Source organism: Centroberyx gerrardi, chromosome 22 (genome assembly GCF_048128805.1).
Source record: "Centroberyx gerrardi isolate f3 chromosome 22, fCenGer3.hap1.cur.20231027, whole genome shotgun sequence".
NCBI classification, from domain to species: Eukaryota; Metazoa; Chordata; class Actinopteri; order Beryciformes; family Berycidae; genus Centroberyx; species Centroberyx gerrardi.
In genome coordinates this window covers 13,982,848-14,006,710 of record NC_136018.1, presented here as the reverse complement: position 1 = coordinate 14,006,710, position 23,863 = coordinate 13,982,848, and the positions used below count along the sequence as shown (strand labels likewise).

General features: G+C 43.6%; 1 protein-coding gene across 1 annotated transcript in view; it reads left to right on the top strand.

Moving 5' to 3' along the window:
- cntnap2a (contactin associated protein 2a) overlaps positions 1-23,863 on the top strand; it is a 332,210-nt gene that overhangs the window by 129,259 nt on the left and 179,088 nt on the right. Inside the window, exon 2 of the mRNA XM_071919513.2 lies at positions 12,248-12,358. Coding sequence (XP_071775614.1) covers positions 12,248-12,358 — 111 coding nt within the window. The remainder of the gene's footprint in view (positions 1-12,247; positions 12,359-23,863) is intronic.

Genomic DNA, 23,863 nt, shown 5'->3' with positions numbered 1-23,863 from the left:
AATAACCAGTACTGGACAGATTCCAACTAATTCAATTTCAATTTCAATGTCTTTAGAGATTAGAAATTGATATAAATGCAAAACTACTTTGGTTTTGGTTTTGGTTTTCTGTATCACATATAAAAAAAAACATCACTCCTCAACATGCATTCAGAATTTTTTTTTGCATGGTCTTTATGGAGTTTCATTCTAAAATAATATATGAAAAACAAATGACACCTGCTCTTACAAAATGATGGCTTGCATGAAAGTAAAGCACATTATGGTTTACTATTAAATTCATGAAGATAGAACGATCTTTGAAATTTTGATTAATGAATTTCAGGTAGTAATTACAATATTCATATCATATTCATATCTAGAGTTGTATTAATCACTAACCTTCTTTGAGCTAAATGAATAAACTTGCTGAAGACGAGCAGTATACGGCAGGTTGAGATAGGACCTAGGCCAGTTGTTAATTGGAATCCAGTAGTGTAATTGAGGGTATATGCAGGTATAGATTATCTATCCATTTCAATCTCTAGCCATGATGGAGTATGCTTATCAGACTAATTACAGCTGGCACAGAGTGGCAGCCGAGGCAGAATTTCCCGATCCTGCAGCTTTCATGACTGACTAGTCACTGCAGCCTATTCCTTTTCCAAGTGTTATAAGGTGAATTGCATAATTGGCATAATTGTAACACATATCTCAGTTCTCCCAATTATCTGATTGCCTGACTATATTTTTTTTCCTTTCTTCTGAAAGCCAGAAAGATGAAATTTAAACCTTCTTTTCCGGGTGAAGCAAGTCTAGGATGCATGTACTAGGGACTTCTATGTTTCCTAAATCTATACTGGATTTTGCATATGTTACATATTATATGCAATATTCAATTCAATACCCCATTGATGCAACCTTCTTTTGGCCATGGAACATAATAGTCTAGTGTCAGTCATCTTTCTTGTAGTGATGTTCTTGAAACGGACTGTCCTTGCACTTGTGTTTCTGTTCTTGCTCCTTTGATACGAATAGAACCGTGAACCAATAAGCCAAATCCCACAATCCCACAATGGTCTCAACGCGATGACATTTTAATGGCCTCTGAAATGAAAGCCATTCCCACCTGAGGAACTGTGGGAAATAATTAATAAGCCTCTATTGTTATGAGCATTGTTGTACGGAACATTTTCTCTGTTGGAAAAATAAAGAGCACAATCAGCTGCCCTAGTCTTCTCTCTGCTGTGCGATATTAGCGTAAAAAAGCCGTAATTAGTTGCATTTATGAAAGGGGCTACCAAGATTTCTCCGAGCCTGCTGCCTTGTGTGAGTGTAAGTCAACCCATTTATTAAGGGGAGCACTTAAGCTCGCCACGGGGTAGCTATCGGCCACACTTCAAGCCAAACTGATAGACGTAAATACACACACATGCACACACAGACACACACACACACACACAGACACACACACACTCCCTCACTCTTCTCATTTACTCTCACGCTCTCTTTTTTGTGCTCTCTCTACAGTATTTCTAACCTGCCATTCCTTGTTTCTCACACAAAGACACACACACACACACATACATACATACTCTCACATATAGACACATGCGCACACACACACTCTCACTCACTCACTCTCTCTCTTTCCCAAGCTCTCTTGATTTCTAATCTGCCATCCTTTCCTTCTTACTACTCTCTCACTCTCTCTCTCTCTCTCTCTCTCTCTCTCACACACACACACACACACACACACACACAAGCATATGCTTTCTATTTCTAACCTGGCATTCCTTCTCTCTCACCCATACACACATGCAGACCAACAGATGGACACACACACACACACACACACACACACAGCTTCACTCTCTCTCCCTGCCTCCCTTACTCACTCTTTCTCACGCACTCTCTATGTCTAACCTGCCATTGCTTTCTTCTCACACACTGACACACACGTGAACACACATTCGCGCGCGCTCTCACAGGTAGAGGGTATCAGTGAGAGGCAGAGGGCTGAGCTTCATGCAGCCCTGAGCAGATCAGTCCTGGTTGAGAGCTCAATGAATCAGGCGGGTCTAACTGATCTGACCTGGCACCTAGTGGACAGGCCAGACAGCCAGGCACATCGCCACAGGGGTGAGGGAGGGAGGGAGGGAGGGAGGGAGAGAAAGATAGATAGAGAGAGAGAGAGAGGGAGAGAGAGACAGAGAGAGAGAGACGGAGAGAGAGATACAGAGTGAGAAAGATTGTTGTTTATTGGGTTTTGGAAATTTCCATTTTGCCTGCAACACTGTTTCTGATAAACTCTCATGCCAATGAAGTAATTGAATTGTTTGGATACAGAGGGGAAGAGAGGAAAAGCAAACCAACCACTTTAAATTCATAATAAATCCCAGCAATGTGTAGCGTTCATTAAATGTTGCACTCTTGTTCTTTTCTTGATTAACTGTTCAACTGCTTATTTACTCGTTTCAACTGAACAGTCAAATTGAAATATTATTGTTTTAATTTATTATATATGTGTATATGTGGAATGTATATATGAGGAAAGGAAAAGCTTACTTATGGATCGAATTGAGAGGAAGAGACAGAAAGACAAGAACAAGTGGAGAAACAGGTTAGAGAGAAATTCAGAGAGAGAAAGAGAGAAATAGTGAAAAGGAAAAGTGAGGCAGAGAGAGAGAAGGCCGACAGGCAGCACAGGTATGGTCTTTCTCTCTAACCTCTCTGTCTCTTTCTCTCCCACACCCACACTTTCTCTCTCTCTCTCCATCTCTATCTCTGCCTCCCACTTTCCCTCTTTCTGTTTCCTTTCCCTCCTACTTCCTTCCTACTCCCTAGCTCCCTCTTTCCCTCTCTCTCTCTCCTCCACCCCTCATCTTAAACTGTGTGTCTCTCTCTGCGTCCAAACTCCCTTTCCAAAATCGCATCCGCAACAACAGCGAGCTCCAGCCAGGAGGGCCCTCCTGTCACCGCGGACCTCCTATAAACCAGCCTGCAGCTCCATAGATTACCAATGACACAGGGAATCAGTCATCCTGAGCAGCCCTTTAATTACTGGGATAAATAATAGATGAACCTATACAGGAGACCTGCGAGGGTTTATTGAACTGGCAATGCTAACTGAATGTTAGACTGCAAAAGGTCCGTGGCTACATTATCGGACATATTGAAGAAGCGTTGGCCAATGTTACACATTAACTGACTGCAAGGAGTTGAGCAGGGGAAAGGGGGCGGGCTGGGTTTCCATCCAAGTATTTAATGCGGATTATGATCTATCACATTTGAAACAAGGCATGGAAATAGCTATTTTTTATAAAAATGTCCCCAATATGACAAAAGAGTTATTTACTATATGCTGGAAAAGTGTTTTTGTTGACAAAGAAGTAGCGATAAATAGTGATGGAAATGCACCTGTCAAATAAATAAGTTGACACTCATATGAAATATTGTGGCCAAAGGCTAACTGTCCACAAAGGGACACATTGTGGTCATATGGCCATTAGAGGGTGCATTACAATATTGTCAAATTTATTTGTTTTTCTCTTCAGACAGCATGAAACCAGCCAACATAAGCTAACACCAAAGAGCAACTTGTCCAATATTACTCAGCGTGTGTTCTGATGTAACTGCGATCTGCATTGAGGAAGTCTATTTATTCTATTTATTCTATTTATTCGCAACCCAGCTGATGGAAACTTTTTGTGATATTTCAAAAGTTTGGTTAAATTTCGCTTGACAGTTACATGGAAACATCACAGAGAGAGGGAAGCAGAAAAGGAGTGTGCGTGTTTATGTGTTTGGATGTCTGTGTTTATGTGTGCATGCTTCTTCCAAAACATCTCATTATGCGCTTGGTCTACGCTCACATTGGCACAGGGCGCCAGATCTGTTGACAAAAACTGTTTGGTGAGGATTGCAAGACATGAAAAATGAATCTGGACCCAAAAATTTAGATTAACGGCTCAGGCAAAGAGCTGGCAGAGGCTGGGGGGTGGCAGTGGGTGGTTGGAGTGGGGGTGGTCGGGAAAAAGGGGGGGGGGAGCAGAATGAGATGGGGAGAAGGAGAGACTTTGTTTTTTAATTTAACATCTTACAACAAGGACAGAGGAAAAAATAGCTAAAAGCCGCTTAAAAATTCACCCACTCACATACACACACAGACAGAGAGAAGGGGGAAAAGGCAGATAGAAATGGAGAAAAGAGATAAAGAAGGGAGAGGAAGAGAAAGGAAAGGTGGAGAGAGACATATAGAGAGAGAGACAGATGAAGAGATAGTTAGAGAGAATATAATAACAAGGCACCTCACCCCCCGGGCAAGGTGAGACATATTCCACATACACACTGTATACATTCCTAAAGAGAGAGAGAGAGAGAGAGAGAGAGAGAGATGGGGGAAGTAACTCATCTTAGTCAAAGAGCTCAGTACAAAAACAAATCATTTTTATGGTACGAAACAGGCCAACGGTGGGGTAGAGACGAGCAGTTTCAATTGAAAATAGCCAACTATAGCATGAAAAAGACTGTTTTCCACAGTGAAAACTGTCATTATCACCTTATTTAGGGTAATTTTTTTAGTCAATAGAAAATCACCAACATTTTGTAACAGCTATGCCTGAAGAGGTTTTATTTCTCTAAGAATATGATAACTCCCCATTCACGCTCGTCTTTTTTCCACAGACCAAATTTCACATTCGGAAAATTTGCCACCTCGTCATAGAGAGTTAAATGGTCATTTTAATTCTCACTGGGGTATTGTGTGAATTGAATTGAAATGGAATGGGCTCCCACCCTGGGGTGTGGATGATTGTTATTCACTCCGCTGCTTAATATGTCATGCCACAAGACTGTGGGAGCCCTCTGAACAGCAGTGCATAATGTAACCTTTCTGCACTCTTAAAAATAGATCTGTTAAAATAGTACAGCATGTGTGGCACCTAACTTAATACATATAGGACAGATATACAGAAACTGATATGTCTGATATGGATATCCTGAATGGATATATTGTAAATTGTCATGACAATAGTGAGTAGGGAGATTCCCTTCCACCAACCTTCAAAGGTAATGGGTTCAAACACTGGTGTCAGCAAGCATCCGTCCTGCTGAAGTGTCCATGACTATCACACATTACACATTGACTCATATTGCAGTATGTTCCAACATGTCCCTATGGGTTTAGTTCAAGACAACAAATCTTGTGATTATTTCACAATCCTTGTTTTAGAGTGAAGGCGCTGGCAAATGGCAGGAGTCACCATCTGTAATGCCAATTAGAGATGCCTTTTTCTATGCTGTGGAACATCTGCTTATTTGTGTCCTATACGTCTTTGTAGATCCCACCAGGGAGCTGCTGTCATGCCGTTTCAGGTGTACAGGACAATGCGCTTATCTAGCTGCTTGCTAATTAGCTAATGGTCATTTGCCCAGGGCTTTAAACTCCCCGACTGCGCCCCCACAACGAATAACTTCAAATAGTCCTTGCGAGCAAACAGAATCAGAATTGCTTCAACAGCTGCACATTGAATTTGACCTGGCTAATTGGTGCTGACACATTATAAGACAGTTACACAAGACAGGATTGACACAAACATAACAGGACCTCATATGGAGCAGACAAAGCATACTGTGCAGCAGTAGACTAAACATAAACACACTACAAGTATACATTCAAAGCCAAAGAATTGTTCCATTGTAGCAGTATTGACAAAGTTGGTAGCAGCATTTGCATAGTCACAGATTTACCATTTACCAATACACATGAATTGATGTAATTATCCCTTGGGCTATTCAGGGTGAGCAACTATGTAGAAACCTGGCTTGGATGTCAGAGGAAAGAGGGGGTGACAGCGGCTCAACAGTAAGTTCTGGCATCCCAGAATCCCCCCCTGCACACCGACCCTCAACACTGAATACATCCAACTGATTGCTTCTTGACTGGTGGAGATAATCAGACAGAACTCGAGATGGACTGTTTTAAGTTTAGAAATTTCACTGAGGAGATGAGGCCAGTGGAAGAGGCCTCTAAGGCAACAAAACCCAAATTAGTCGAAGACCACCTCCCGCTCTGCTCCAGATGGACTTTGTCAAATTGGAAGGCGAACGTGAGGGAAAATGGAAAGCAGAGATCTGGGCTGCTCCCAGCCGCACCAGAGACCAAACGCATGCACAGACAGAGACACTCACATTCACTGGCAGTTGGGAGAGTCAGACGACATCTCCATGCAGCTGTTGGCACTTTTGACAGCTCCTCCTGTGCTCATGACTTGAGTCCAGAAAAAGCCCCCAAGTCCCCAAACCTAAGCATTCACTGTTGCTGAGAGGGCAAACTTGACAGCACCCTACCAAATTCCTCGCACATTGGATTTGGCATTTCACAATCATTAAATAAAGATGGCAGAGTTTTTGTGTAGTGGCTGTTTTACCTTGAGGGAGAGTGAATGAGAGAGAAGGATGCCAATGTTATTAATTTCATGCTTTATATTTTTCTTGAAATGCGTCATTCCTCTTCATTTCTCTAATGCAGCACTAGTCTGCTTAATGGTTGCGTACTGAAGCCAATGTTCCCTGTCAGTGCTATTTGCTTGAATGGCCAAAGCTGGTGGCAGCCAAAGCCATTGATTAAAAGAGTTTGAACATGGCAGTTTTCAGTGCTGCCATGCCAAAATCTGGATGCCAAAATCTTGTTTCGTGGCTGTAACTTGTGATTCTACGCCAGTTGATCTTTAGAATGTTGTGAATCTCACCGTGGCCGTGTTATGTATTTGTGTCCAACTCTTTTTAGCTCCAGAGATGTGGCAGCAATGTAGAGCCCTTTGAACAACCTGGCCAAACCTGGTCTGTCTGTCCGTGGCTCTGGTCCCAGCTGGTGGCAGGCAGCTGACACATCTCGAGGTTGCTATTTTTCCACATCCTAGTTATTTACCTAGCTGGAAATGTCACTAAGAATGCCGCGGTCCCTCCTTTGGTAGGGGGCCCTTTCCTCTCGCTCTCTCACTCCCTTCTCCCGTCTGTCTCTCTTCTGTCATCTTTCATCTTCTCTCTCGTCTAGTCCCCCCACCCACCTGTTTCTCTTCTGTTATCATACTATCTTGCATAGCACTATCTGTTTCTTGCTCTCTCGGGAATAGGCTGACATTTGCACTTGGATATTGTAGTCATTTGCTTGCCCTTACGTACCTGAACACACAAAACCCTACTTTGCACTTGAGACATGGGCAAATATCAGCGGCTACGATCTCACTCTCAAGTCCTGAGTGTGTGACCACGTGGTACGCATTCATGAATATCTGTTACCTTTCTCCCCAACCTGTTGCTAGCTACATGTGATGCTGTGTATGCATGCAGTATGTGATATGTATTTGAACATGTACCCTAGCAAATATAGTGTGCATGTGTTCACACCTGTGTATTCGGAAGTGTGCATGTGGGTGTTAGTATTAATTTAATTCAGTAATTTACTTCCCTGTATATTACAGTGCTATGTGGTGCTGTAGCAGGTGGCATTGTGTGATATATCAATGAATTATTGATGGAAATGATGCATCCCAGAGCTCTGTTGAGGATTAATTAGTAACGAGGACAAACACAAAGGCTACCGAGCCTCACACACACATAGACCTCCGTGGGAAACCTGGCAATGCTATTTAATTGCCTCAAAGCAATAAATCACTTTGGTGTATTATTGTCATTGGTACAGGCTCATGCCTTCAGGAGGGTGGAAGGTGGGCAAACAGACAATATTCTGATTTACACCCAGTAATTTGAATACTAGAATTATCATCAGTTACATCAAAAACTAAAGCCTCAATCCAGATTTGATTTGGCAGTATAAAATATAACTATATCCAAATAGATTTTTGAAGTGTTTGTTTGTGATTTAAACATGAAATACTGTAGATGAGCCGTTGATTTGTGTTTACAAACATTACCAACCAGAACCAAATTTTTGCAGGCTCAAAATCCTTATGAAACTCATGGCTAGCAATCCCATACTACCCTGAAAAAAAATTGATGCACTAATATACTTCAATCTAAAGTCACTTTGTCAACAAAGCCAGTTGGGCCACACTGCCTCAGGAGGGACTGCCATACCACAGTTGGAGATTGGCTCTCTAACCATAATTTCAAGAGGTTTATGTAATAATGTCTGGATCTATTTGGGTCTATGATCTCAAAGGCAAAACAGATTTTCTCTCAAGCACTTTTTTTTTTTTCAAAAGCATTTGTAACTTGTTCATTGTGGTTTGAGCAGTAACTAACTGATTACAGGTACCATTTTTTGTGATCAGATTACTGAAATCCTGTCATATAGCGTAATCAGTTTCTCCCCTACCAGTAAGCTAAGGGGACCCTGAGGAAATAAGGCTAGCTCTAGGCGGTGGAGAAATGCACCATATTTTTCTCCTCCACCCTCCTCCTTATAAAATCTACTTTCTCTCCATTAACTCCCCTCCTCCCTCCCTCTCTTTCATTCTGTTCATCCCTTCTCTCCCAGCCTTTATGTCCCTGTGTACGCTGAGAGGTCTTTGTGTGTGTGTGTGTGTGTGTGTGTGTGTGTGTGTTCATGCACAGCTGGAATAAGCGAGTGCTGAATGCTGAGAAACCTAGCGACCCCCTTGAGACTGGAGCAGCAGGGAAGGCTGTGTGTGTGTGTGTGTGTGTGTGTGTGTGTGTTTGTGGCTGTGCGTGTGTGTATGAATGAGAGAGAGCCTGTATGTGATTGCATCTGTTTTTGTGTGTGTGTGTGTGTGTGTGTGTGTGTGTGTGTACAGGTATGAGAGAGTCTATATACGCACGCACATATGTGTGTGTGTGTTTGAAAGTCTTTGTGTACATTTCTGTATGTGTGTAAGAGATAAATGGCTCTATTTTCGTAAATCAAGGCAGAATTGCAGGTGCTGGCTCTCTTGGGCGTGACCGACAGATTTTTGGTAATTTTGTGAGAGGCGCTGCCGCAGCGGTGGCACACCTGCAGCACAGTTGTTAAAGGGGTTCTATTAGGAGGAATAAATTATCAGTAGGTGTGGTTGAGGCTGGAGTCAGTCATGGCCAATCAAATCAGCTCCTCTCATTGGCTTTAAAAGCAGTGCGCTCCCTGCCTATAGCACACTGACTGTTTCATAATGGATGAGGAGAGTCCAGATCGCCTTCTCCTCAGAGGAAACTGATGTCAGAGACACAAGGTGTGAATGTGCAGCACCCCAAATAGGCCACTAGGGGCAGATGAAGTCCCTTTTTAAGCTGAATTACCATATGTAATGATGCGCATCAACAGTTTTATGTTGGAAGACAGTGATTCACACAATAACTAAGTGCAGATACAACTGACTTTGTTTTACGTTTACGTAAGTGTTTAAAAAAAATTGCATTCAGTTAGTCATTGATTGGAGAATTGATATCAAAGTGGAATAGGCAAACATAACACATATCACAGGTGTTTATGTGATATTGGCGACGTCTGTTTGTGGAAATAGCACAGCCAGCGTCTGCGCTGAGACTTTGTCTGAGTAGGCGGAGGCGCAAGCATCATTTATGATACCAAAATTGCACTGCACCACGTAAAAAATACATCCGCTGTTGAAGTCTAGAGCAGAGACTTTCAACATGGAGCTGCTCTAGACTTCAACAGCGGATGTATTTTTTACGTAGACCCAAGCTTAGGGTCTATGGAGTTGAGCAGAAGTTCATGTTACTATTTTACCATGCAGTATTAGAGAGTATTATAAGATATGGTATTACAGCCTGGTATGGTAACTTGACGGTACAGTTGAAATCACAGATCGCTCGTCTGGTACAGACTGCTATGAAAATTATGGGGGTTAAAAAACACTCGTCCCTCCAAACAATTTATGAGCAGTCTATTATCAGACAGGCACAGAAAATAGCGTCTGATCCAACTCACATTCTCCACCCAGAGTTCCAGCTCTTACCTTCCGGTAGAAGATTCAGGGTTCCCAAGAGCAGGCTGAACCGTTATAAACATTCATTCCTGTCTATGTCCATTAAGCTTCTCAACACTAACATGTAATGTAGATGTTGGCCATGAGGGTTGTGGAACTGCAGGACGGAGTCCAGAACAAATTTCCCTACAGGGACATTAAAGTATATCTTATCTTACCTTATCTTACCACCCAACCTATATTGACACCCCCCTCTAGTGCGCTTCCCTGCCTATTTCTGCGCAAGTGATGTCGTGGTGAGCCACAAAATTACCGAAGGGGCGCAAGTAGATTTTGCCACTTCGCTGGTGCAAGGTCATTGCACCAGAGTCCTCATTGCTTTTTGTGTGTGGCTATGAGAAAGAGTCTGCATGTGTGTGTGTGTGCGTGTATGTGTGTGCGCGTCTGCATGTGTGTCCCCTGTCAAATCAGGCAGTGAAGGGAAAATATGGGCCTCAGCTACACACCAGGAGGGAGGCTGCAGACCATTTCCCCTCCATACAGAAACACACACACGCACACACACACACACACACTTATGGGGCTTTGATGATGTTTTTCTCTCTCTGTGAGCCCACCTGTGACATGAAGTAATACGTCTAACAACTCAACAGCCCAACAGGCTAACATGGCTCACTTTGACTTTCACCCACAGCGTACAGTACACACACACACACACAGAAACACAGACACGCACGCGTACACACATGCATGTATACACATGCCGATTCTCTCTCCTCTAATGCTCTCTCTCTCTCACACACACACACACACACACATACACGGTGAGGCATGACAGAGAGCTATTGACTGCTGCTACCTGGCCTGACAGACCATTCACAATTTCTCTCTGTGTGAAACCTAATGTACTGGAAGAGGTGCGTGTGTATGTGTGTGTGTGTGTGAGTGAGAGAGAAGGAGAGCTGGAGAAAGAGAAGAGATAGAGACCGTATGACTGTGTGTAATTGTCCTGTATATGTGGCTTTTGCTGCCTTTCCAGGTGTGTGTCTCTCATACATATGCTGCTGTGGTCTCTTTCTTCGATTCCTTTTGGGAGTGCCAGGAGTTGTGAGTTGACACGGAGGTCAGCTTTGACTGAGCAGCACCACAGCGCTGATCTTTCTGACTATTTTCCTCATGGCTACTCCAGCTCATTGGGTCCGTAGTTCATCCAGCTAGACAGGTGGAAATATCAGCACTTATTCACCTCTGCATTACTGCATTCTATCAAGATTATGCGCTGCAGAAAATGGCTATCTTGAGGAAATATATTATTGTACTGAGTATTAAAATCTTTTTTTCTTGAAGGACCTGCAATAATTTGCATTTGGGAGCAGCTAACTTAAAGCTACAATATGCAACTTTTTGCTTTAAGGCAGGAAGTGTTTTGTTAGTCCCACCCAGTGTTGGGGGTAATATGTTACAAAGCAATGTGTTACTGTAATCACATTACTTTCCTGTAATGCAGTAAAGTAAGGCATTACTGTTCCAATTTCAGTGATCACATTACAGCTACTGATCTAACAGATAGGTCGTTACTTGTGTTACATTCTTTGGCCTCTTTAACTTCTTTATTTGTGTATTATCTGTCAAACGATTCCTTCCATGGATTGTTTTGCAGTGTATACAGTGTATACAATGTGGAACACAATATCAGCCTTATTTGAACACAGTTCTTTCATTTGTCTTTCTTTCTTTTCTTTCCTTAAAAAATGGCTACAAGGCCACATTGCTTGTTAAGGTGGATATTTTTGCAGTGCACTCTAAGATTGTCAATGAACCCAAAGCAGCTGTGAGGGCGCCTGTGGTTTAAGTCCAAATGACTTGACTTGGTTCTTGACCCACAATAAGCCCCCTTGAATTTCTAGCCATGGCCAAGTTGTAAACATTTTCTCTGCAGTTCTGGCTCTGGCTTTGCTATTTCTACTCTGGTCAGCAAGTTTCTTTTAAACAATGAAGCCATGTGGGAAAAGCAATGCGAGTTCTCTGTCAATAGATAGTGAAGGTCTTATCCCAGAATTTATTAATTAATTTAACAATTAATCAACAATGTATGGAATTACTCCATGGACTCAATGACATGGTGAAGCTAAATGTACGTTTAGCATGGGTGTATATTCTCTGATTACTTAATAATAGTTTAAAGTCTCACCAACATCTCTCTCCTTCCTCTCCCCTCCCTTCTCTCTTTCTTCTCCATCTTTCTTCCTGACTCTTCTTACTCTCTCTCTCTCTCTCTCTCTCTCTCTCTCTCTCTCTCTCTCTCTCTGTCTCTCTCTCTCTCTCTCTCTCTCTCTCTCTGTCTCTGTCTCTCTCTACAGAGAAGTGTGATGAGGCTCTAGCCTCTCCTCTTCCTCACACAGCCTTCACCAGCTCCTCTGTCTTCACCAATGGATACGCACCTGGATATGCCAAGCTCAACAAGAGAGGAGGTAGGCACGCACACACACACACACACACACACACACACACACGCACACACACACACACACACACACACACACAGAAAACCCCAGAAAGGCACATGCATTTACAAATTGAGGTACTTTGACAAAGATAATGGCCCATATTCATAAAACTTAGTGGTTGTGTAGCGCAAAATCTGTGGCGCAGTAATTCGAGGTGATTCATAAAGTTACCACGTGAGACACGTTACCATGGTGTTATTGTCTGCAGTGGCCCAAGTGAAAGCCAGTGAAAATCAATATGTAAGTTAAGTGTTGCATATTAAACACTTCCCTGATCATCCACGCCCATGCACAAACACAATCACAAGCTACATATGTCAGAAAGGCAAAGCAAGCCGAAGATCTCACCAGCAGAACTCTGTATATTAAGAGAAGAGGTTGTGTCACACAATGCAAAACACCTGTTTCCAAGCTCAGCAGTGAAATACACTGACAAAACATAGCTTTTAGAGATATTTTGTTTATTAATAAAACTTTTTTTTAACATACATAATCATAAGTTGGAACTATACCGCCTTGGCAGAGCGAGTGGTATTTGTTGCACAGCTTTATGAATGCTTACAGGACATGCAGATGATCAGAAGCGGGCGTTGGTGCCAAAATAATGCAAGCAGTAAAGCTGAGGTGGTAAACCCCGTTTATTAATAGGGAAAATGCACCGCCACGGTCTCACTACCACACCATTAACCCTGCCAGTTAGTTTTATGAATATGGGCTAATATGTCGAAACATAAAGAAATAACAATATAAAGAACTTTTTATATTTATTATTTTCAGAGAAAAAAGGTTGCACTGTCTTTGGGAGTTGCTGTCCTCAATCAGTGAGAATTTTGTTGCACCGGCACAACACTTGAAAACAGATTCAGAGGTACATTTGCTAATGCACAATAATGCGAGCACATACTGTACACATACACAAACGAGCAAACATCCAATGCATGAACACTTACATATAACACACTGCAGAGCTCACCTTATAACCCTCCCACGGTTCACATAACTGCTCTCTCTCTCTCTCTTCCTCTCTCTGTCTTCTTCTTCTCCTCCTCCATCTCTCTCTCTCTCTTTCTCTCTCTCTCTCTCCTTCAGCTCCGGTCATTATCTCAGTGACTCAGACTGGAGCTTATTTCCACATCAGTCCACAACACAGAGAGATAGGGCCAGACAATTACACCCCTCCATGTTTATACAATTAATAATTCATACTTTTCCATCTAATATAGTCACACTACAGCTGAGGCAACAGAGCTCAGAGCTGGCAAATAAAGGCAAGGTAATCTGGTTTGTTTAATCACACTACTAATAGTATTGCTGAGTGTAGATAAGGCTGGACTGCTCCTCCTTTAATGGTGTCATCCACCAACAAGTCCTGTGTAGAGAGAGAGGAAGAAAGGAGGAAAAGAGGGGAAGACGGAGAGAGGGAAAATGAAAAAGTAATGGAGAGAAAGAGACTTTAACTTTCTTTAATGAAACACCACAATAAAACATCGAAAAAATAACTAAAATCACCTTAAACACTCTCTCACACACACACACACACACACACACACACACACACACACACACACACACACTTAAGCAACAATAACAATACCTACAGTGCCAGCAGCCCCTCACAGGTACTGTTGACATTAAAATGCAGCCAGGCTCACTTCTTCCACTGTATACTGTATATTGCATATTGTAGAACCAAGGCACGGAAGAAAGAAAGAGAGTGAGAGAAAAAGAAAAAAAGAGCGAAATAAAGGAAAGAAAGGAGAAAGATGACAGAAACAAGAAAGAGAAGAAAGGAACAAACAAGCAAAGACAGAAACTTAATGATAGTGATAACGGCTCAGTGTAAATATACAGTGCTGGTACATTCCTTCCCTGGTTTGTCCTCTTTCATTCAAATTCCTTGGGGACGGAGGTTCTGTGGGAAAGTGAAACGCTTGGAGCACAGAAACTGAATTCTACTGAGAGTGTAGTTGTACTAAAATTACACAATAATACTTATTGAAATAGCTGAATAATGCATAAGGCTGCAGCCTGAAATGCATTTCCAAAATCTATCTAAACAACTCATTTAATCTAGTATCTTGTTTCTGTAGAATAAGTGAAAAAATTGCTAATGGGGTCATGTGATTTCACTTGTTTCCAACCTAGTTTCACCTGTTGGAGAATTTCTTTGAAACTACTCTGGAAATTACTTCATTAGTGTCCGGATAATGTCACTCGATTCAAGAAAATTCTTCAAGCAAGTGGATTTGCACTGAAAAAAAATGAAATTATTTGATCCCAGAGGCATATTTTTTCACTTTTTTCTCACTCTAAATGACTTGATAAGAAGGCATTTTTTTGCAGTGTGCTCCAAAATTGTTTCAGTAACAGAATACTTACTACTGACTTAATACGTACTATATATATATATAAAATATATATAGAAAATCCAAAATTAAGCCCAATGACTCAAATATAGCTATAGAGACTGTACTGTATCTGTATTTAGCATTGAATAAGCTCATTGTCAAAGAAATAACTCCTGCTCTCCTCCGCCTTCAGTACCTGTCAATGGCTGACTTGTAATTAGGAGCCCAAAATGGCTCCGGTGGGACCCAGTTTCTCTCAGACGCCTCCAAATCTCTCTCATCCGATAGAAACTACATTTGCATGGAGCCTCTCTCAGTGTCACAACCTAGGCAGGATCTCCACTGGGTTCATCAGCAGATTGACAAACCCATGAGATTGAGAACGCTGACTTACTGTTAAATGATCTCACATGGATGTACGTGGGCTGAGACGAATGTCAGGGGGACGTTATCGGTACATGAGCTTGTGAGTAAAATACCCCAAAGGCTGTCATCCTGTTGAGCGGACAGGGGCTCAAATTTAGGCAAGTAAAGTTTCATCTCGTCCTCTGCGTCTTCTTGTCCTCCAGAGAATGACACTGGCTTTGGATGATGAGGTCATCACCTCATTAGCATACAGTATAAGACAGGGGAGGAATATAAAATTGGAGGGGAAAAAAAACAAAGGACGGCAGAGAAGTTTCTGGAATGAGGGAGGTTTTCGGTTCCTTGGCACACTCCAAAGTGAAACTTGAAATGTGTCATGAAATCAACGCTCTCTCACCAACAACTCTCATTTCCTCTGCTGCAAAGGGAGATACGATCCAAAATACAAGTTAGCATCGGTCTGCCCCGTCAGTTTCTCAAACAGATTTTGTTAGCTGAAAATCAATAGTGAAGTTCAGGAGATCATGTGCTTACTAAGCCGTACGGTATGATGGGCTGGTGGACTAGTTTGAACAGAGAACGAAGAGGAGAAGATTTTTCTCTGTGTATTTAACTCTTAAACAGAAGCAAACACAGTGAAAATACACACACACACACACATTCACAAACACACATACAGACACGAAACACAAGCTCACACACACACATTCACAGAAACACACTCATTGGTATAAATAAAGTTCACACCCTATACATACATACTGTACATTTTCAGAAACACATACTGTAGGTACACTACAAACACACACTGATTCACAGAAATACACAAATCACAACCAATCAAGCTCTCATGCGACACACACACACACACACACACATACATTCACGGAAACACAGAAAGGCACATTCACACCTTCACATTCACACACAGGCTATGCATTCACAGGCATAAAGAAATACAAGTTCACACCTCACACATGCATATTCATTCACAGAAACCAAAACATGCACATAGGTAATGAAACAGCGCTCACACACGATACACACACTCACACATACATTCCCAGAAACACACACAGGCACAAGGAATACCAGCTCACATACTGACACATATACTATAGGGCGGAGTCCCTCCAAGCGGCTGCACTTGGCAGCCAAATGTGCCGTTGGTGACTTGAGTCTATGCTGATAAGCCAATCTACTCCGATCTTCCTGTGCCATAGAACAGGGGAGGCACAAAATCAATGGGACACAGCACTCATATTAAGCTTGTGTTGTGAATGCTGACAGCTATTAGATGAGTTTTAGAACCGTAGGCGTGTGTGAGCGTGGGTGGGTGGGCGTGTGTGTGTCCGTGTGTGTGTATGCATTTCTGTGTGCAGGCATGCATAGGATTCCTCTGTGTGTTTGTGTGTTTGTGTGTGTGTGTGGTAAATGATGCCGTAACGATTTTCCAGCAGGCAGCCGTCTGCTGTATGCCAGCCAGTCACCAGGCCCCTGGTCCCTGCCCTGCCTGTTCATCTGACTGCTGTCACACACACACTGTGTTCTCAATCTGTGTGTGTGTGTGTGAGAGAGTGAGAGAGAGAGAGAGAGTGAGAGAGAGAGAGAGAGAGGGAGACATTTTTCATTAGTTTGTGTTTATGTGTGTGTGTATGTGTGTGTGTGTTTTAGGGGAGTATATTTGTATGTGTGTTTATGTTTGTGTGTGTGTGTGTTCGTGTGTGTGTGTGTGTGCATAGGCCTGTACACATTAATTTATTTGTGTGTTTACTTGGAAGGGGGAGCCGGCTAAATGCCCCTTGTCTGTCTCTTGAAATGCAAACACATTCTTTACCAACTAACTCATCATCATAATACTAAATGCTAAATGCCTTTTGTCTTTGTTTGGAAAACACAATCATTTACAAGCTGTTTCTCCTATGCGACACGTTATTCATAATACGACATCACAACATCTTATTTAAGCCCGCTTCAGTTTGATTATCAGTTGTTGTTGTTTGTCTCATGCAATCCATTAATTACATTAGATGTGCTCCATTTGTAAAGCAGGATAAATCAAGCAGGCAGAGATTCTGCCTCTGGGTTGTGAGGACAGAATATATATTGTAAAAGCAGATTAAAACTCTGACACTACTTCTCTCTCTATCCTGTTCTCTCTTTCTCCCTCCCTCTTTCCATCTGCTAATACCTCATTCCCACCATCCTTCTCAATCTCTCCCTCTCTTTTTACTTCTCCCTTCCTTCCTCCCTCACCATCTCCTTCCCTCCATCCATCTGTCTCCTCCCTTTGCTCCTTCCCCTCCTCATTCTCTTTTCCCCCCTACTCTCTCTTTCCCTCCTGGTCGCTCCTCTCTCCCTCTCTCCATTCCTCTCTCCCTCCCTCCTGGTCACTGATCTTCATGACTCTTTCCTCCCGCTCTCCATCACTCCTTAGTGTTAGTTCATCTGTGAGACACTGCCCACCTCAGGGCTTTCAGACAGACTGAAAGGTCAGCCCTCTCTCTCTCCGCCAAAACTCTTTGGCCCAGCTGTAGAGAGAGAGAGAGAGAGAGAGAGAGAGAGAGAGAGAGAGAGAGAGGCTTGGGATGACAGCTAAAGAAAACCAAGGGAAGGCTGTGTGACCACCAGGAAGGTCTCTTCACATTCTTCTTGTTACTTTCAATGGCGAGAGTAGTGCTTTTGTGCATGGCCCGACAGCGGTGAGACCTCATCTCGATTGTGGCGCTCAGAGCTCCAAGCATGAGAAGGTGAAAGTATTTTGACTTTTAGCAAAAGAGCGATGCGCTTCAAACAGGTTTTCAATAGTCGCATAGCAACAGCATTAGCAGCGACCAACACCTCTCACAAGCCTGTGTTCAGCGCTGCCAGCTGAAAGAGAGATGCCCTGTGGACGCAGGCTTGAATAGGAAGGAGAGGCATGGAGAGAGTGGAGGACGGGAAGAGGGGAGGGGACGTGAAGAGTGAGGAGAGTGGGGAGGGAAGAAGGGAGGTGAGGAGAGAAAGAGGGAGAAGTAGCCATCGGGGTGGCAGAGCTCTCGGAGGAGCGGGAGATAGAGTGAGAGGGACACAGGGAACACTGAGGTGGAGATAAGGTGGATAGACAGAGGTGAGGGGAGGTTAAAAGAGGCTGTACTTTGTGATAAGGTTGTGACGATTTTTTGCATATAGTCGACAATGCAAGTCAAGATTGTGCGGGTGCTGAAATTAGGCTTCAAACTTTAGAGAGGGATCTCAAGCCAAGGCGGATTTCAAGCCCGTGCCCTGTGAAATCGCAAAAAAAGAATCAATCCAATTTCCATTTTGGCGCATCGTATTTTCTCTGCCACCGTGTAAGCTGCAATAGGTAATCAGTTATTTTGACATAGCCTTCATTCAGAGAAAAGCTGTCAAAAAGTGTATGAGCAATGGTCTTATGGATAGAGAGCCAAGCACACATGGAGCAGATGGGTGCCTGATGTGTGAAGAAAGGGAGAGATGATGGGTGAAGGAGGACATGGATGAAAAGATTGTGTGTGTGTTCTTGTGTGTGTGTGTGTGTGAGAGAGTATGTATGCATGTGAGCATACATGTATGTAGGCATGTGCGCACACATTTCTGCACATGCGTGTCTGGTGCGTCTGCTCACTATAGAAGTGGCCAAGCATGAGATTGGGCCGCTAATCACGAACACGTGGCCACTGATCCTTATATTCCATTTTTTTTTTCTCCTCCTCCTCTCTCTCTCTATCTCTCTTCCACTCTGTCTCTCTCTCTCTCTCTCTCTGCCCTCCATCACATCCCTGTCTCCACCTTTCTCCCTTCTCCATCTCATTTTCCCTCTATACACTTTCCATTTTCTACAGTAACATTCTCAATCCCACACCCCATTTTCTCAGCCTGTCCCCTTTCTTTCTTCCCAGACCTCATTATCTATTTTTTTTCTCCTCTCACATTCTCACCCTGATACATACTTTTTCCAAGTTATTCCAAAGTTTGGAGAAATTACACTGTGTCCTTCTCTATTACAGAAGGGCATCACAAGTGCAACACAACTGTAGACTCATTGCAAAACCCCCCCCATCCCTTTTCATCCATTGCTTTTGACTCGCTGTCATCTTGCAAAGTTGTTTGATGTGTCTAGCCGTTTCAGTCATCCATCGATAATAGCAGGCCGCTCCTAATTAAATTACTCTGTCTCCATCCGCTCCCTTTGCTCCATGACAGAAAGATGAAGTACTAGCAGAGGGCTAACCAGCTGCTTTTCTCTCTGCTCCCCTCTTCCGGCAGCCCAGCCTCTTAATTAATTAAGATTTTATACTTGCGTTAATGTGGTTTCGGTATGAAAAGAGTTTTTAAGAAGGGAACAGTAAACAGCTAGAAGCGGCGACTTTGATAAACACACTCTCACAACTACTCGTGGGTGCTGGAACACACACGCACACACACACAGAGGCATAAAAGCATTCAAACCCGCACGCTCAGACACAAATTCTGATTCGTGTACGCGCGCACCCACACACACTCTCCCACGCTGACAGTAAGACAGAGGAGAGATGTTCCCTTGTTTGATGCTTTGCTTTGCCACTGTCACTTCTGTTAGTGTGTCATGCCTGTCACCGGCTGCTCGTCAGTCGTCCAAAACCACGCTGTGTCTCTGTTACTCACTCTCATAACTCTTGTCTTTTACTTGAAAATCTCTCCTTATTTCGGCGTGCTTCCGAATCTCTCTGTCTCTCTCTCTCTCGCTATCTCACACACACACACATTCACTTGTTCAATCCCTCTTTCTCTGTCTTTTGCACTTGTTCTTTCTCTCTCTCTCTCTCTCTCACTCTCTCTCTCTCTCCCCTGTTCTCTCTTTGCCTCTCCTCTGACTCAGTCTCATTTTCTACCATCGGTGCGGTGACAGCCATTTACCCAGTCAGGCAGATGAATTAAACCACGTCTTTTCCATTTCCCTGCCGGGCTGTAAAAGTTAAAACCACCTTCATCATCTTCATACGCACATTCATGTTCATTCACACGTGTACGCACATTTACACACGCACAATCACACACGCTGGCATATCTTATCGACAGTTCCAGCGGCGTTTCAGCTTCTCCGTGTGTGCCAGTGAGTTTGCGTGCAAATGTATGCGTGTGTGTGTGTGTGTGTGTGTGTATTTGAGCATGCATGCATTATACGTACGTGTTTTCATCCCCAGGAAGTACAGGCAGCCCCGTGACTTTTCTGGTTAGGTGAGCTCTGATCATCCGCATCTCAAAAGAAACAAGGGAGGAGGGAGTCAACCTGACAGCCTAACAAGAGACGAACAGGAGAGAGAAAAGACTGCGGTGAAACTTGCTGAGGCAGTGGAACGCCGTTTGATTCCAGTTCAAAGCAGCCGAAGGGAGCTTTCATATCTTCGCTTGTGGTCCGGTCTAATGACACATAGCCGAGGGTTTCCTGAACGCCGTGAATTGAGATGTGTTAGATGCGGTACAAGAAAAATATCCCCCCAGATTGCATTGGTTGACAGTTTCAAAAGGCAGCCATTTTTGGAAAACGGTTCCCCGAGGGCACTTCCTGGTTTGATTTCCTCTCCATTATGTTCGCCTGCCTTCCCTTAGTCAGCACTGCTGTTGGTACATCTATCTGTGCCCTCGACATTCCCGAGATGACTTTGTATCGGGCTTTATGTTCATTGTTATTGGTTTCCGTGAAAAATGGGCAATAACTAGTGTTGTACAGCCACATTCTTTGCGGCCTGCATATACCTTGTCTTTCTGGGAAACTTGTGAACAATTGATAAAAGCTGTTTGATTTTCCTGTTTGGCAAGGTCCCACGGTCATGATAGATTTTCTACAATTGATATCCACCTTCAAATCTAGATAATGTGCTGTTGCACTGCATACTTGGAGGTGCTATAAAAATTTGCTGCAAAGGTTATCTTCACCTTAGTTTCACCTCCGTGTGTGAGTGTGCGTGCGTGTGAGTGTGTGTACGTCCATTCTTATGTGTGTTTGTGTGTTTTAGCGCGCGAGTGTGTTTGTGGTCATAATCAGTACCGATATCAGTAGGATTGTGCTGGAACACACTCCCCGGCTCTCCGTGCCGCTACTCCTGGGTTATCTGTGTCATCACAGATAGCACAGACCTTGTTTTGCAAGCCAGGAGAAGGTCTGTACTCCAGCCATGTTCTTTTCCGGCCTCCGTTGGCTCCTTTTATCTCAGAAGGAGCCTCTCTGGGTGAATTTCAATTGGCCAGTACAGACCTGTGAAGGGCACTACACAGGGAACATTTCACCATGCTATTGTCGCTTTCAGATTACTGTGATTTCTACGCTTCTGCACAATTTAAAATACCAACATTGGTGTCACCACAAAAGCTGGTTGTGTGTCATATGGATATATGCAGGATAGAGGTGATTGGATTTAGCTTGGGAAGCCAGCACTAGCACTGGATATTGGGCTGATACTTAGCTAACATAGATTGTCGGCATCAGAGAATTTCCCTAGTGCGAAAAAAAATCTGATACGAAGACCTGTGTGTAGCGAATGGAAATCAAAGCAGAGCAACTGAATGTCCTGCCTTTTTCATGCATTAAAGGACGTTAGATCTGACTGGTGCAGAAAAATGGATTATATATATCAATCAATTTCCCCCTCCTTTTTGTGTTTTTATCATTGTGTTTTATCACTTCATTTCTATGCTCATCACTGTGCAAATACAATGAACTAAACTAAATTAAACTAACCATTTTTCTGTCCAACTACCACAAATTATTGCTCTAAGTCTACATTATCCAGTGAAAGAAATGGAACAGATTAGAACTTGGTATCAGCCATACTTGAAGTTCAAGACTAAGAAAAAAAATGTAGGTACCAGTGCATCCCTAATTTTAGCCTCTTTTGCTTTCATTTCTTATTTCTCTCTGCCATCCTCTTCGTTTGTACTTATTCTCTGTTCTTTGTCCTATCTCCCCTGATCCCTTTTTCTCTGGCAGCCGTTCTCCTTTTCTTTTCCACTTCTCCTGCTCAAAGGTGGTTTCTCTGACCTTCTCTGCTCCACTGTTCCCTCCCCCGTCCTCCTCCCGCTCCTCCTCTCCTCCCCGAACATCTGTGTGCGTGACAGGCGAGAGCGCGGCGACCGTCCCCCGACGCTCCTCCCCTCCTCCCTTTTTTCCCCCCCTCGTTTTCTTTCGCCATCGCTCCTATTCGCTCGCTCCCGTCCTGCCCCTCGCCTCCCGTTTCCCCCTCCTCCGTCTCCACTTTATTCTGTCAACCTCTCCTCTTCTCGCTCCTCTCCTTTCTCCCTCCGGCTCTCACCTCTCGCCGCCCCTCTGTTCTTTTTTTTTTACGTATCACTCTTTTTTCCCCCCCTCCTAACCTCTGTCAAGCTCGCCCACCTCCCCTCTCACCTCTCATCTGTTCTTTCGTTTCCCCCGTCTCCCGCTCGCCTCTCTTCTCCAATCTGTGACAGCGTTTTCCCATCTCACCTCTGTGGACCTGCCTTTTTTTCTCTCTCCCCCGCCTTTATTCTCGTCCCTCGTTCATCCGCCTGACCTCTGACGCCTACCTCCTCACTCCGCGGCTCTCTTCGCTCATCGCTTTTTCCCTCCGTCTTTCCGGACACTTTGCCTGGTGCCGCTTCCCTCCCCTTTCACGATCTATCGAGCCGGTCCGTCTCTCCGGACTTTTCAATCTATCGCTCTCTTTCTCTCTCTCTCTCACTCTCTCTCTCTCCCATCTGTTCTGTCTGGTAACCTGCTAACCCTCACCCGCCTTCTCCTTCGCCCCCTTTGCGTCCTCCCCCCCCCCGTCGCCCTGTCCTTTCATTCACCCCTTTACCAAGCAGAGATGAACAAATTTTCCGGTCACTACCACAATGAAAAACAGGGGGAGGGAGGTTAGAGGAGCCTGTTTTGGAGATTGGCAATTCGATTTCCCCGGACCGCCTGGGAACATCTGGCCGTGGAAAATGAAAGAGAAACACTTCCCCTTCCCTCAACACCTGCCGTCTAAGTGCCGTTGAGCAAAGCACCGAACCCCCTAACTGGTGCTTCTCAGTGGGCAACAGCAGAGGACTGTGGTTGCACTTTGGCAGCTGCCAGGCGTGAATGTGTGCGAGAGTGAAACAGGGTGTTGGATGAGAAAGAGCAGGCAGGCTCAGTGGACTTTCCCCAGATGTAGAAATGTAAAAAAAAAAGCCAATTTCATGTCCGTTCTTTGGCATCGAAATGTGTCATAATCCATTACCGTCATTGGATGTGACATTAGAAATTTGTCAGTAGTGTGGTCGAGGGTACACCCCAATACGCTATATGGGGTTCAGGATTCGATACAACCGCGATACAATGTAATAAATAAAAGACTGACTGTGAAGAATTATGTTTATTTCTGAGCCACAAATCTTTCTAGTGGCACTGGCTTGCTAGAATGTAAACAACAATTTAAAAATGTCTCTCTGAAGTACAAATAATATAATTTGGATGGAGAGCTTGTGAATCGTTATGGGTGATTACTACAGCAGAATAAAATGGAGCTAATATCACGATTCATTTTTCTGTCCCTCGACACGTATTGTCACATTTTTTATTGCGATATATTGAATTTCAATATATTGTCATCCCTACACCCGAGTCTTTCTCTGCTCAGTTGGAGTGTAAGCAGCTATCAGATGAACTGACACTGAAATCCAATGGTATGTGCATTGTTGCCTCTATACACTACATACATACAGTATATTCTCCCTCTTTCTCTCTTTAGCTGGCTCCCTTTCTCTCTCTCCC